At 35.3% G+C, this 12,166-nt stretch overlaps 1 protein-coding gene across 1 annotated transcript in view; it reads right to left on the bottom strand.

Moving 5' to 3' along the window:
- C2H14orf39 (chromosome 2 C14orf39 homolog) overlaps positions 1-11,779 on the bottom strand; it is a 56,977-nt gene extending 45,198 nt beyond the window's left edge. Inside the window, exons 1-4 of the mRNA XM_003924398.4 lie at positions 11,723-11,779; positions 11,580-11,636; positions 10,404-10,530; positions 4,756-4,845 (exon numbers count right to left, since the gene is read on the bottom strand). Coding sequence (XP_003924447.3) covers positions 4,756-4,845; positions 10,404-10,530; positions 11,580-11,636; positions 11,723-11,771 — 323 coding nt within the window. The 5' untranslated portion in view covers positions 11,772-11,779. The remainder of the gene's footprint in view (positions 1-4,755; positions 4,846-10,403; positions 10,531-11,579; positions 11,637-11,722) is intronic.
- Between the last annotated feature and the right edge of the window lie 387 nt (positions 11,780-12,166).

Genomic DNA, 12,166 nt, shown 5'->3' with positions numbered 1-12,166 from the left:
GTACCAGCTCCTCTTTTTACATCTGGTAGAATTCAGCTGTGAACCCATCTGGACCTGGGCTTTTTTTGGTTGGTAGGCTACTGCTGCCTCAACTTCAGCCCCTGCTATTGGTCAATTCAGGTTTTCAACTTCTTCCTGATTTAGGCTTCTGAAGGTGCAAGTGTCCAGGAATTTATCCATTTCTTATAGGTTTTCTGGTTTATGTGCATATAGTTGTTTGTAGTAATCTCTGATGGTAGTTTGTATTTCTGTGGAATCAGTGGTGATATTCCCTTTATTGTTTTTCATTGCATCTGATTCTTCTCTCTTTTCTTTTTTATTAATCTGGCTAGCATTCTGTCTATTTTGTTTATCTTTTCAAAAAACCAGTTCCTGGATTTATTGATTTTTTGAAGTTTTTTAAATGTCTCTATCTCCTTCAGTTCTGCTCTGATCTTAGTTATTTCTTGTCTTCTGCTAGCTTTTGAGTTTTTTGGATCTTGCTCCTCTAACTCTTTCAATTTTGATGATAGTGTGTCAATTTTAGATCTTTCCTTGCTTCTCATGTGGGCATTTATTGCTATAAATTTTCCTCTAGACACTGCTTTAAATGTGTCCCAGAAATTCTGGTACATTATGTCTTTACTCTCGTTGGTTTCAAAGAACATCTTTACTTCTGCCTTCATTTCATTGTTTATCCAGTCAACATTCAAGAGCCAGTTGTTCAATTTCCATGAAGTTGTGCAGTTCTGAGTTAGTTTCTTAATCCTGAATTCTAATTTGATTGCACTGTTGTCTGAGAGACTGTTTGTTGTGATTTCCATTCTTTTGCATTTGCTGAGGAGTGATTTACTTCCAAGTATGTGGTCCATTTTAGAGCAGGTGTGATGTGGCACTGAGAAGAATGTATATTCTGTGGATTTGGGGTGGAGAGTTCTGTAAATGTCTGTTAAGTTTGCTTGGTCCAGATCTGAGTTCACGTCCTGGATATGCTTGTTAATTTTCTGTCTCGGTGATCTGTCTAATATTGACAGTGGAGTGTTAAAGTCTCCCACTATTATTGTGTGGGAGTCTAAGTCTCTTTGTAGGTCATTAAGAACTTGCTTTATGTATCTGGGTCCTCCTGTATTGGTGCATATATATTTAGGATCATTAGCTCTTCATGTTGCATTGATCCTTTTAGCATTATGTAATGCCTTTCTTTGTCTCTTTTGATCGTTGTTGGTTTAAAGTCTATTTTATCAGTGACTAGGACTGCAATTCCTGCTTTTTTGTGCTCTCCGTTTGCTTGGCAAACCTTCCTCCATCCCTTTATTTTGAGCCTATGTGTGTCTTTGCACATAAGATGGGTTTCCTGGATACAGCACACCAACGGGTTTTGACTTTTTATCCAATTTGTCAGTTTGTGTCTTTTGATTGGGGCATTTAGCCCATTTACTTTTAAGGTTAATATTGTTATTTGTGAATTTGATGCTACCATTTTGATGCTAGCTGGTTGTCTTTCCCATTAGTTGATGCAATTTCTTCATTGTGTCGATGGTCTTTACCATTTGGTCTGTTTTTGGAGTGGCTGGTACTGATTGTTCCTTTCTGTGTTTAGTGCTTGTTTCAGGAGCTCTTGTAAGGCAGGCGTGGTGGTGACGAAATCTCTCAGCAATTGCTTGTCTATAAAGGATTTTATTTCTCCTTCACTTATGAAGCTTAGTTTGGCTGGATATGAAATTCTAGGTTGAAAGTTCTTTTCTATAAGGATGTTGAATATTGGCCCCCACTCTCTTATGGCTTGTAGAGTTTCTGCAGAGAGATCAGCTGTGAGTCTGATGGGCTTCCCTTTGTGGGTAACCTGACTTTTCTCTTTGGTTGCCCTTGGCATTTTTTCCTTCAGTTCAACCCTAGTGAATCTGATGATTATGTGCCTTGGGATTGCTCTTCTTGAGGAATCTGTTTGTGGTGTTCCCTGTATTTTCTGGACTTGAATGGTGGCCTGGCTTTCTAGGTTGGGGAAGTTCTCCTGGATAACATCTTGAAGAGTGTTTTCCAGCTTGGATTCATTCTCTCCATCACATTCAGGTACACCTATCAAATGTAGTTTAGGTCTTTTCACATAATCCCATATTTCTTGGAGGCTTTGTCATTTCTATTCATTTTTTTCCCTCTAATCTTGCCTTCTCATTTTATTTCATTGAGTTGATCTTCAATCTCTGATATCCTTTCTTCTACTTGGTCGATTCAGCTATCGAAATTTGCATATGCTTTACAAAGTTCTGTGTTGTGTTTTTTGGCTCCATCAAGTTATTTATATTCTTCTCTAAGCTGTATATCTTGCTAGCATTTCATCAAACCTTTTTTCAAGGTTGTTGGTTTCTTTGCATTGGGTTAGAACATGTTCTTTTGGCTCAGAGAAGTTTGTTATTACCCACCTTCTGAAGCCTGTTTCTGTCAATTCATCAGACTCATTCTCCATCCAGCTTTGTCCTCTTGCTGGTGAGGAGTTATGATTCCTTGGAGGAAGAGAGGCATTCTGTTTTTGAGTGTTTTCATCCTTTTCATGCTGGTTTCTTCCCATCTTTGTGGATTTATCTACCTGTGGTATTTGCAGTTGGTGACTTTTGGATGGGGTCTCTGAGTGGACATCCTTTTTATTGATGTTGAAGTTATTTCTGTTTTTCAGTTTTCCTTTTAATAGTCAAGTCCTACCCTTCTGCTGTAGGACTGCTGGAGGTCTGCTCCAGACCCTGCTTACCTGGGGATCACCTGTGGCAGCTGCAGAACAGTAAGGGTTGCTGCCACTTTCTTCTTCTGTTATCTTCATCCCAGAAGGATACCTGCCAGATGTCAACCTGAGCTCTCCTTTATGAGGTGTCTCTTTGGATATACAGATGTTAGGGAGCTGCTTAAGGAGACAATCTGTCCCTTATAGGAGCTCGGGTGCTGAGCTGTGAGCTCTGTTGTTCCTTTCAGAGCTGCTGAGCAGGTACGTTTAAGTATGTTGTAGCAGAACTCATAATCACCTTTTATCCCAGGTGCTCTGTCCTGGGAAGGTGGGGCTTTATTTATAAGTTTCTGACATGCTGCTGCCTTTTTTCAGAGTTACCCTGCCCAGCAAGGAGGTAGCCTAGTCACAGTCTGCCAGCAGAGGCATTGCTGAGCTGCCATGTGCTCTGCCCAGCTGCTGTGTGAACTTCCTTGTGGTTTTATTTACAGAGGTATAGTTAGAACTGCTTCAGTGATGGCAGTCTGCCTCAGTAATGGCAGACTGCCTCAGTAACTGTGGACTGCCTCGGTAATGGATGCCCTTCCCCCAACAGAGGTGGACCATCCCAAGTCCAGCTGCGCTTGCTGTGAAACTCTCAGTCCAGAGCATTTCAGATTGCTGGTCTTTGTGAGGGTGGGTCCCACCAAGCCAGATCACCTGGCTCCCTATTTTAGCCCCCTTTTTTACAGTTGAATGGGTGGCTCTGTCTCCCAGGTGTTCCAGGCACCAGTTGAAATGGCCACCCACATTTGTGTGAGTTTTTATGCAGAGACCAGCAGGACTGAACGAAACAGCTGTGCTGGAAACTTGTTGTGCTTTTCAGCCTGGGAATCTCCTGGTCTGTGGGCTGTAATAACTCATTTGGAAATACAGTGATCACTCACCCTCTGTGTCATTCTTGCTGGGAACTGCACTCCAGAGATGTTCCTATTTGGCCATGTTCAGCCTTGATTTTTAATCTAGTTTCTTTAAACACTAATCTTTGAAGATAATTATTCAGTCAAATCATCTAAAATCCTTTTTTTTTTTTTTTTTTTAAGAGAAATTGGGTTTCTCCATGTTGATCAGGCTGGTCTTAAACTCCTGACCTCAGGTGATCTGTCCACCTCGGCCTCCCAAAGTGCTGGAATTACAGGTGTGAGCTACCATGCCTGGCCATCTAAAATCCTTTTTTAAATGAAGCAGGATGTATAAATGACAACACAAGTCTCCTTCACTGATCCTACCCTCTGCCTAACCTCTGGATGATGGTGTACTCTAGCTTTCTCCTCTTTTTGCTCCATACTGTATTTCCATGATTTCAAAATCCATATCTATATCTTTAGTCCCTACATTTTCTTAAGATTTGTCCTTGAACATACAGGGTATTGCATTCTAGATTTTGCATTTACATTTTTAGTTACAATATAAAAATAGATACTGCTTTCATGCAATTATATTTAAAAACCTTTCAATGTTTTATATTAGGTGAAATTTTAATGCTATATAATGTGTTCAAAGTCTCTTGCCTTGTTTCATTACATTCACTAATTATATTTAATCTCCAAGACAATATGATTATACATATAATAAAATAAATTCATGCAATTATTGGTGTTTATTAGAATATAGCCACTCCATTAAATCAGCAGTCTAAGAAACAGAAGTTTGATATAAATACCCTTCAAAAACCAATATCCCAAATTTATTATAAGCTAATTCTATAGGTAACTATACCCTAGATATTTGCCTATACCGTTCATTCATAAAGACCATTAATTGAAGGACTCTGCTATAATAATTGCTACTGAGAAACAGTTTATATCTAAGGCCATATCTAATTATATCTAGGGTTAGAGAGAGCTTTACAACAAGCAGGTAGACCTTCCACTGCACCAAAGGAGTCCAAAATACTACATTTACTTAAAAACAAAAACTCCTTCAGAGCACAAAATGTCTATATTTTTCAATTAACATTCTTACAAACCATGTCCTAGTAATACAAACTTATAGAATTGATAAACTAAATATATATACTATACTTGTCTTTTTCAATAGTTTCTTGATAAACTGTATATTGGTCCTGCATATAATCTTCATGCTTATGGAAAACATCATATGTTGGCTTCCAGCTATAGAAAAAAAAATATTAGTAATTAGCAACTCAGAATGATAGACAAATTGACAGAGATAATAAAAAATTAACATAATCATTTAAAGAGAATTAAATCTTTCTCTTCCTGGAGAAAACAAGCTTACATCAAGAAAAGTATTTCCATCTCACATCACTGCCACTACCTCCTTTCATGGACTCTTATGCTCAAATATCAATATTCATTAATTTTTATATCAAACTTGTTTTTGAACCATTACTAGGGAAAGAGCAAATGTGACATTGCTGGATTGTGTATTGCTATTGCATTTCTATTACACACTTTGTAACACTCCAACATCAGCCTTTCCTTCTCATCACATTTCTAAGATCTTGGCCAAAAAATCATTTTGGAGTAAGCATTCAAAGAACTAGAAAAAGGGCTAAAGAGAGGTATTTTTCTCCCTTGACACTTAGAAAACAGGTGTTACATCATCCTGAGTTAAAAAAAAAAAAGAAAGAAACCAGAGCAAATGAATTACAAAATCAGACAATACAAATATAACGAATATTTATCTTATACATTTTATTATGTAACTTGAAAGAATATTACCAATACAAAAAATCTGAAATGAATATATACCATAATAGTTTCCAGTCTAAGTATTGTTCAAATATTTCCCTTTTTTTCTAACATTTTTTTCAGATTCAAAAAGTATATATGCCCAATTTGAAAGCTCAAAAAAGTATATGTAAGAAAATATCTATTAACTATTTTCTTGATATTGAAAGATAACTAATATTGCTGTTTTAATAAAGTGTTTCCAGATGTTACTATAATTACACATTTTAATATCATTGAGATCTTATCCTCATATAACAATGTATCCTCCTTTATCTCTTAGTAACAGAACCTGTACTTAAATATTTGTCTGAATTTCTAATCGTTTCCTTAGAAAATATTCTCCAAAATGAAATTAAAAGATCCAAAATTATACATACATATATTCTCAATATTTTTAAATGTTATAAATCTCATGGTCATAAAGATAGCAACAGTACACACTTGAAACTAGTAGAGAGGAGAGAGTTTAAAAACTGTTGAGTATTATGCTCACTGCCTGGGTGATGGGATCAGTCGTACTCCAAACCTCAGCATCACACAATATACCTATCTCATAAACTTGCACATGTGCCCCCAAATCTAAAATAAAAACTAGAATTATTTTAAATTTCCATAAAATACATATGTTCATTGAGAAGATATTCACTATAAGCCTTTTGTCTACATCCTTCTAGGCTTTTTCTAATTATTTATAAATATACATATACTAAATTGGCTTAACATTATGAATACTGTTTTTTAATCTGCTTTGACTAATTTGTAATTTTAAAAAGGAGGTTGCAGACCTTGCTTTTAAAAAGACTTTCTTTATTGTTAACATCTTTCCATATCAATAAATATACACCTATTTCACAATTTTATTGGCTGCCTAGTGTTCATTCATATGGATATACCAAAATTCATTTAACCAGTTCCCTAATGCTGAAAATTAGAGTTGCTCCCAATATGTTCGTATCATTAAAAAAAAAAAAAGGCTGAAATAGAACTCAACTCAATAAGAAAATAAATAAATAAATAACCTGATTTTTTTCAATGGTCAAAGGATCTGAACAGATATTTCTCAAAGAAGAAATACAAATGGCCAACAGATATATGAAAAAGGGCTCAATACTTCTAATCATCAGGGGAATCCAAATTAAAACCAAAATAAGATACTACCCCACACCTGTTAAAATGGCTATGATCAAAAAGAAGAATAAAGCTGGGTGCAGTGGCTCACACCTGTAATCCCATTCCTTTGGGAGGGTGAGACAGATGGATCACCTGAAGTCAGGAGTTCAAGACCAGCCTACTCAACATGGTGAAACACCGTATCTACTAAAAATACCAAAATTAGCTGGGCATGGTTGCGCATGCCTATAATCCCAGCTATTCAGGAGGCTAAGGTAGGCAAATCGCTTGAACTCTGGAGTTGGAGGGTGGAGGTTGCAGTGATCCGAGATTGTGCCATTGCATGCCAGCCTGGGCAACAAGAGTAAAACTCCATCTAAAAAAAAAAAAAAAAAAAAAAGCAGGGTTGTGATGAATAATAACGAGTTTTGATGAGGATATGGAGAAAAGGGGACCCTCAGACACAGTTGGTGGAAGAGTAAATTAGTAAACTACTTCAAAAAATAGGTCCTCAAAAAACTAAAAATAGAATTACCGTATAATCCAGCCATCCCACTTTGGAGTATTTGTCCAAAGGAAATGAAATCAGTACATTAAAGAGATAACTGCCCTCCCATGTTCATTTTAGCATTATTCACAATATCAAGATACAGAAACAACCTAAGTGTTCCTCACGAGATGATGGATAATGAAAGTGTAGCATAGATACACAATGAAATACTATATAGCCTGAAAAAAAAAATAGAAAATTCTGCCATTCAAGACAACATGAATGGGACTAAAGGACGTTATGCTAAGTGAAACAAGCCAGGCAGGTAACGGCAAGTATTGTATGATCTCACTTACATGTAGAATCTAAGAGTCAATCTCATATAAACAGAGAGTAGAAAGGTGGTTACTAGAGATGGGATTGAAGTGGAGAAGGAAATGGGAAAAGGGAAGATGTTGATCAAAGAACACAAGTTTAAGCTGGAGTGGAGGAATAAATTTTGGTGATCTACTGCACTGTATGGTGACTACAGTTAAATAATATATATTCCAAAAGTGCTAGAAAAAAATAGTTTTTTATGTTCTCATCACAAAAAATAAGTTTGTAAGGTGATGTGTATCTTAATTAGCTTGAGTCTTTCTACAATGTATACATAGATCAAAACCTCAGATTGTTGTACATTATCCTGGTTGTACAATACATCTTTGAAAGAATCTCTATTTCCTTGTGAAAAATTCTCAGAAATGGAATCACTTAATCAAAAATTATGCTTGGGCCAGCATGGTGGCTCATGTGTATAATCTCAGCATTTTGGGAAGCCAAAGTGGGAGGATCACTTGAGTCCAAGAGTTCGAGACCAGCATGAGCAACACAGTGAGACCCCGTTTCTATTTTTTAAAATCATGCTTATTTTTAAAGCTTTTAAAAATATGTACTGACATGTCATCTAAAAGATTTATACTACTGTACACTCCTACAGTGTATAAGAGTTGGTATTCTTATTTCTTGCCAGTGCTGGGTGTTAATTTTTTTTTTTAATTTCAGCAAAACTCAAAGGCAAAAGTAGTAGCATTTAATTATCTCTTTAATTTAGCTATTTCTGACTATTAGTAAGATTGATCATTTTTGCATATGTATTAGACTTATGTATGGTTTTCATTTCGATATTTTCTTGTTTACCTTCTTTGCTCATTTTTCTAATAGAACTTTTGCTTTTTCTTATTAATTTCTATAAGTACTTTATATTTTTAAACAATCCTTATTTGACACTTTTCCTAGCTTATCCTTTTGTCTTTTACATCATTATAGGGTATTTTTCTTTTTAATTTGGGTGTAGTCATATTTATCTATCATTTCCTATGTGGTTTCTGATTTTGGTGATATATTTAGTAAGACCTGCCTCTCTCAAAGATTGCATAGTCACTTATATTTTTCTAGTACTTTCATAGATTCATAGTTCACATTTAAAGCTCAAAACCAGTATGCTGAAATCATGAACTAGAGCTATTCATAAATTTAAGCATATTAAAATCAACAGATCCTAATGACTCTCCTCAGACTCCAGCAGAAATTAAGCTTTTACAAAGTACAGTGTATCTAGGACATGGTAGGTTCTGAGGGGAAACTATTAGTACTTTCCACAACCCAATGCAGCTAATTGAGGAGACCACAGGTAACACCTATTACAATAAAACCCAAATCAAAATAAAAGAAAATGGTCAACAACATGTAAGTTTTGGCTGATCAGATTACCAAAATATTTAAACACTGATCATTTCAGTGTTGACAAGAGTATGAGGAAATGGAAACTCTTCTACACTGTTTTTTAATAATTCATTTTCTATTTATAAAAGTAACATTCATAAATAAGTCAGTCAGTGTGTCACTGTACAAAATACTGTTCTCATACATTGTTGGTAGGAGAATAAATTGGTATAACCTTTTCGGAGAGCAGTTTGGTATTATCCACCTAATGTTTTTTTTTTTTTTTGAGACAGAGTTTCGCTCTTGTTACCCAAGCTGGAGTGCAATGGCGCGATCTCGGCTCACCGCAACCTCCGCCTCCTGGGGTCAGGCAATTCTCCTGCCTCAGCCTCCTGAGTAGCTAGGATTACAGGCACGTGCCACCATGCCCAGCTAATTTTTTGTATTTGTAGTAGAGACGGGGTTTCACCATGTTGACCAGGATGGTCTCGATCTCTCGACCACGTGATCCACCCGCCTCGGCCTCCCAAAGTGCTGGGATTACAGGCTTGAGCCACCGCGCCCGGCCCACCTAATGTTTAAATGTGCATACTCTTTAGCAATTTCACTTCTAGGAGTCCATTCTATAGCAATAGATCTATATATGTGGAAGTATATCTGTACATGACTGGAAATAACCTAAATGTCCATTCATAGGGGAATGGCTAAATAACAGGCTACATCAATACCATAAATACCATGGAGTTGTTAAAAAGAATGAAATATATACATAATTACATGCATAGTACAATTCACATTACATATTGTTAAATGTTAAAAAGCAAGTTGCAGAATGAAGTAATTCCATTTTTGTAAAAAGAAAGACAGGTGTATGCGTGTGGTATGTGTAATAATGATGTTGACTATGTAAGGTCTAAAAGGATGTGAGTGATTACCTATGCATAGGATGACAGGGTAGGGGATGGGAACTACAGGCAGGGAAAACCTATTTACATCATACATGTGTATATTACTTGAATCTTTGTAGTAGGTATATGTTACTTTTATGATTTCTTAAAACCAGTGGGAAAAAAAACTAATGGGGGGAACACTAAAAAGGCTTATTAAAATTTTGAATAACAAAATATTTCAAAAGAAATATGATCCTAAAGTACAGTGCTTATTACAATTCCATATAAAACTAAGTACAGAAAATTTATATTTTTATTAAGTCTTTATTCTTTTCATGTCTTTGTTTCAAAATGTTTGTCTTATGCTAGAGTTAACAAGTAGAATCCAGAACCTGAAGCCATGCTGAAAGAATTGTTAACATACTAAATATTTTTATTTTGAAAAACTTTAGGCTGTATTCCCTCACACAAAAATAAGATATTGAAAATTCAAAGATGGAAATGGTTTCAAATTTCTAATAGAAATTTTATATGCTGAGCTTATTCAAAAGTTTATAGTTAGATTAACTGGATTTGAATTAGTGAGATCTCACAGCTGTTTAGTTCTAGTTCTCTTTTGATCCTCCTATAATCCCTTTCCACAGTACCATAACAAGGCACTTTAAGACTTGATTCATTAGCTAATAAAGAATATTAATTTGAAACAAGTGTCTTCAACTATTAGCTCAAAAACCCTGAATAAAAGAATGTAATGACAATTGATTCTTTCAAATACTCACTCACTACTGTTGCCTTTGATCTCATCACTATGTTTACTGTAATAATAAATTTCCTCATCTGCTGTATTTATAGTTTCATGTATTCTAGAAATAGTTGATTTGTTTTCCTTAATATCTTCATAGCATTCTAGAAAGAGGAAATGTTTATTTTCTTAAGGTAGAAATTATAAATTCAAAATAAACAAATACAGTAGGAAAAAAAATGGGCATGGCAGTTTACCTAAAAGGAAGAGAGCCAGAGAATGGAATGAAACTTCAGATGGGTGGGACCCTACACTAAAAGGCAGAGAACCAGGGCCAGGCCTGATCCTAGAGTCAGAAGTTAAGGATTTCAGTTTGGGATTGATGAGAAGTAAGTGTCCCTTGTACCTCATCTTTAACATAAGAGGGCTAGATTCAGTGGTATCTAAGGTCAATCATATCTTAAGATGCTAGAGTTTGTGTAAACATTTACTCATTAATGACACTAACATAAGCCTTCTGTTTTTGACAAATGTGAATGTCTATTCATTAATGCTATGTCAATTAATTATTAAATGCACCTTCAACTCCCATTTCTGTTACTAGTGATTAAATACAAGCTAGAATAGGCATAATTTCTTGAAAAGATTAAAATAAATTCTTAATATGTTGTATTCTTTTTTGATTGCAGAAAAGATAACCAAATTCTACCTTTTCAGAAGGATTAAAAAATTTAGAACTGTTTTTTACAGTTGTTTTGTCAGATCTTAAAATACTATACAGTATTTGTGTGATTTGCCTTGCTATTTGTCTGAAAACATTATTTTTTAGAATTATTATTCCTGAAAATGTGCCACCTATCAATTTTGATACCTGATTTCTGGTGATTTCTATAAAGATAAAAAAAATTCACTCAACTATTTGAAATAACTTGTTATTAGATAAAAATAACATCTTTTCAACTGTACCTAAGGGATCATTTCTACGTAAGTCAAAATTCTTTACAAAATAATTAAATGCTGAATATAGAAGTTTATTATCAAAAAACTATAGTTAAATACAACTATTTTGTCTAAGGTAAATAGTTTGTCGCTAGAGAGAATTCACACAAAAGTTAAAATGCCAACAATAAATTTCCCTAAACAGAGCAATTGTATATTATATGCTGTAACAAATTAAAAGACTAAAATATCTTGATCATGCAAAGCTACTTACTATTAATTCTTTGAATCATCTCTTCTTTAGTACTTATGTCTTGCTTATACTGGAAGACTAAAATAAATAATTCTCTTGTGACTTCATTGTTTAAATGTCAAATGATAGTACAAAATGTTACCTACTTTTCACTTTATACCTACCAAATTCTAGCAAAAGTCTGTCCAAACTGACAAACAGGCTGTCATTCATCTTGGATACTATGTTAAATGAAAAAATATATATATTTATAAGGAAAGATTTTCTGAAGTCATATGCAAAACATCATGTATTCGGTAACGACCTTTTAAATATAGCATTCTTCGCAGGAACATGTGGGCGGAGTCAGAACTGTAAGGACAGAGGCCCCCGCAGCCCAAGGCGACATTCCCAGCCCCTTCCTGGGCCAAGCCCAACGTGCACTTTAGAAATCTTTGTCGAGTTGGAGCTTTACTGAAACTTCGGGGACGGGGTGGGAGGCTCCCGCAAAACCGCTTATGCTTGCGATTGCAACAAGCCTCCGGAACGTCCAGGGTTCCCGGACACCCAGATTTCTCCACAGGATATGCCTTTTAAAATAAGCCTCTGAATATGTCCCTTGGTGGCGT

This window comes from Saimiri boliviensis, chromosome 2, assembly GCF_048565385.1.
Source record: "Saimiri boliviensis isolate mSaiBol1 chromosome 2, mSaiBol1.pri, whole genome shotgun sequence".
NCBI classification, from domain to species: domain Eukaryota; kingdom Metazoa; phylum Chordata; class Mammalia; order Primates; family Cebidae; genus Saimiri; species Saimiri boliviensis.
This window is presented reverse-complemented; position numbering and strand designations above follow the sequence as displayed.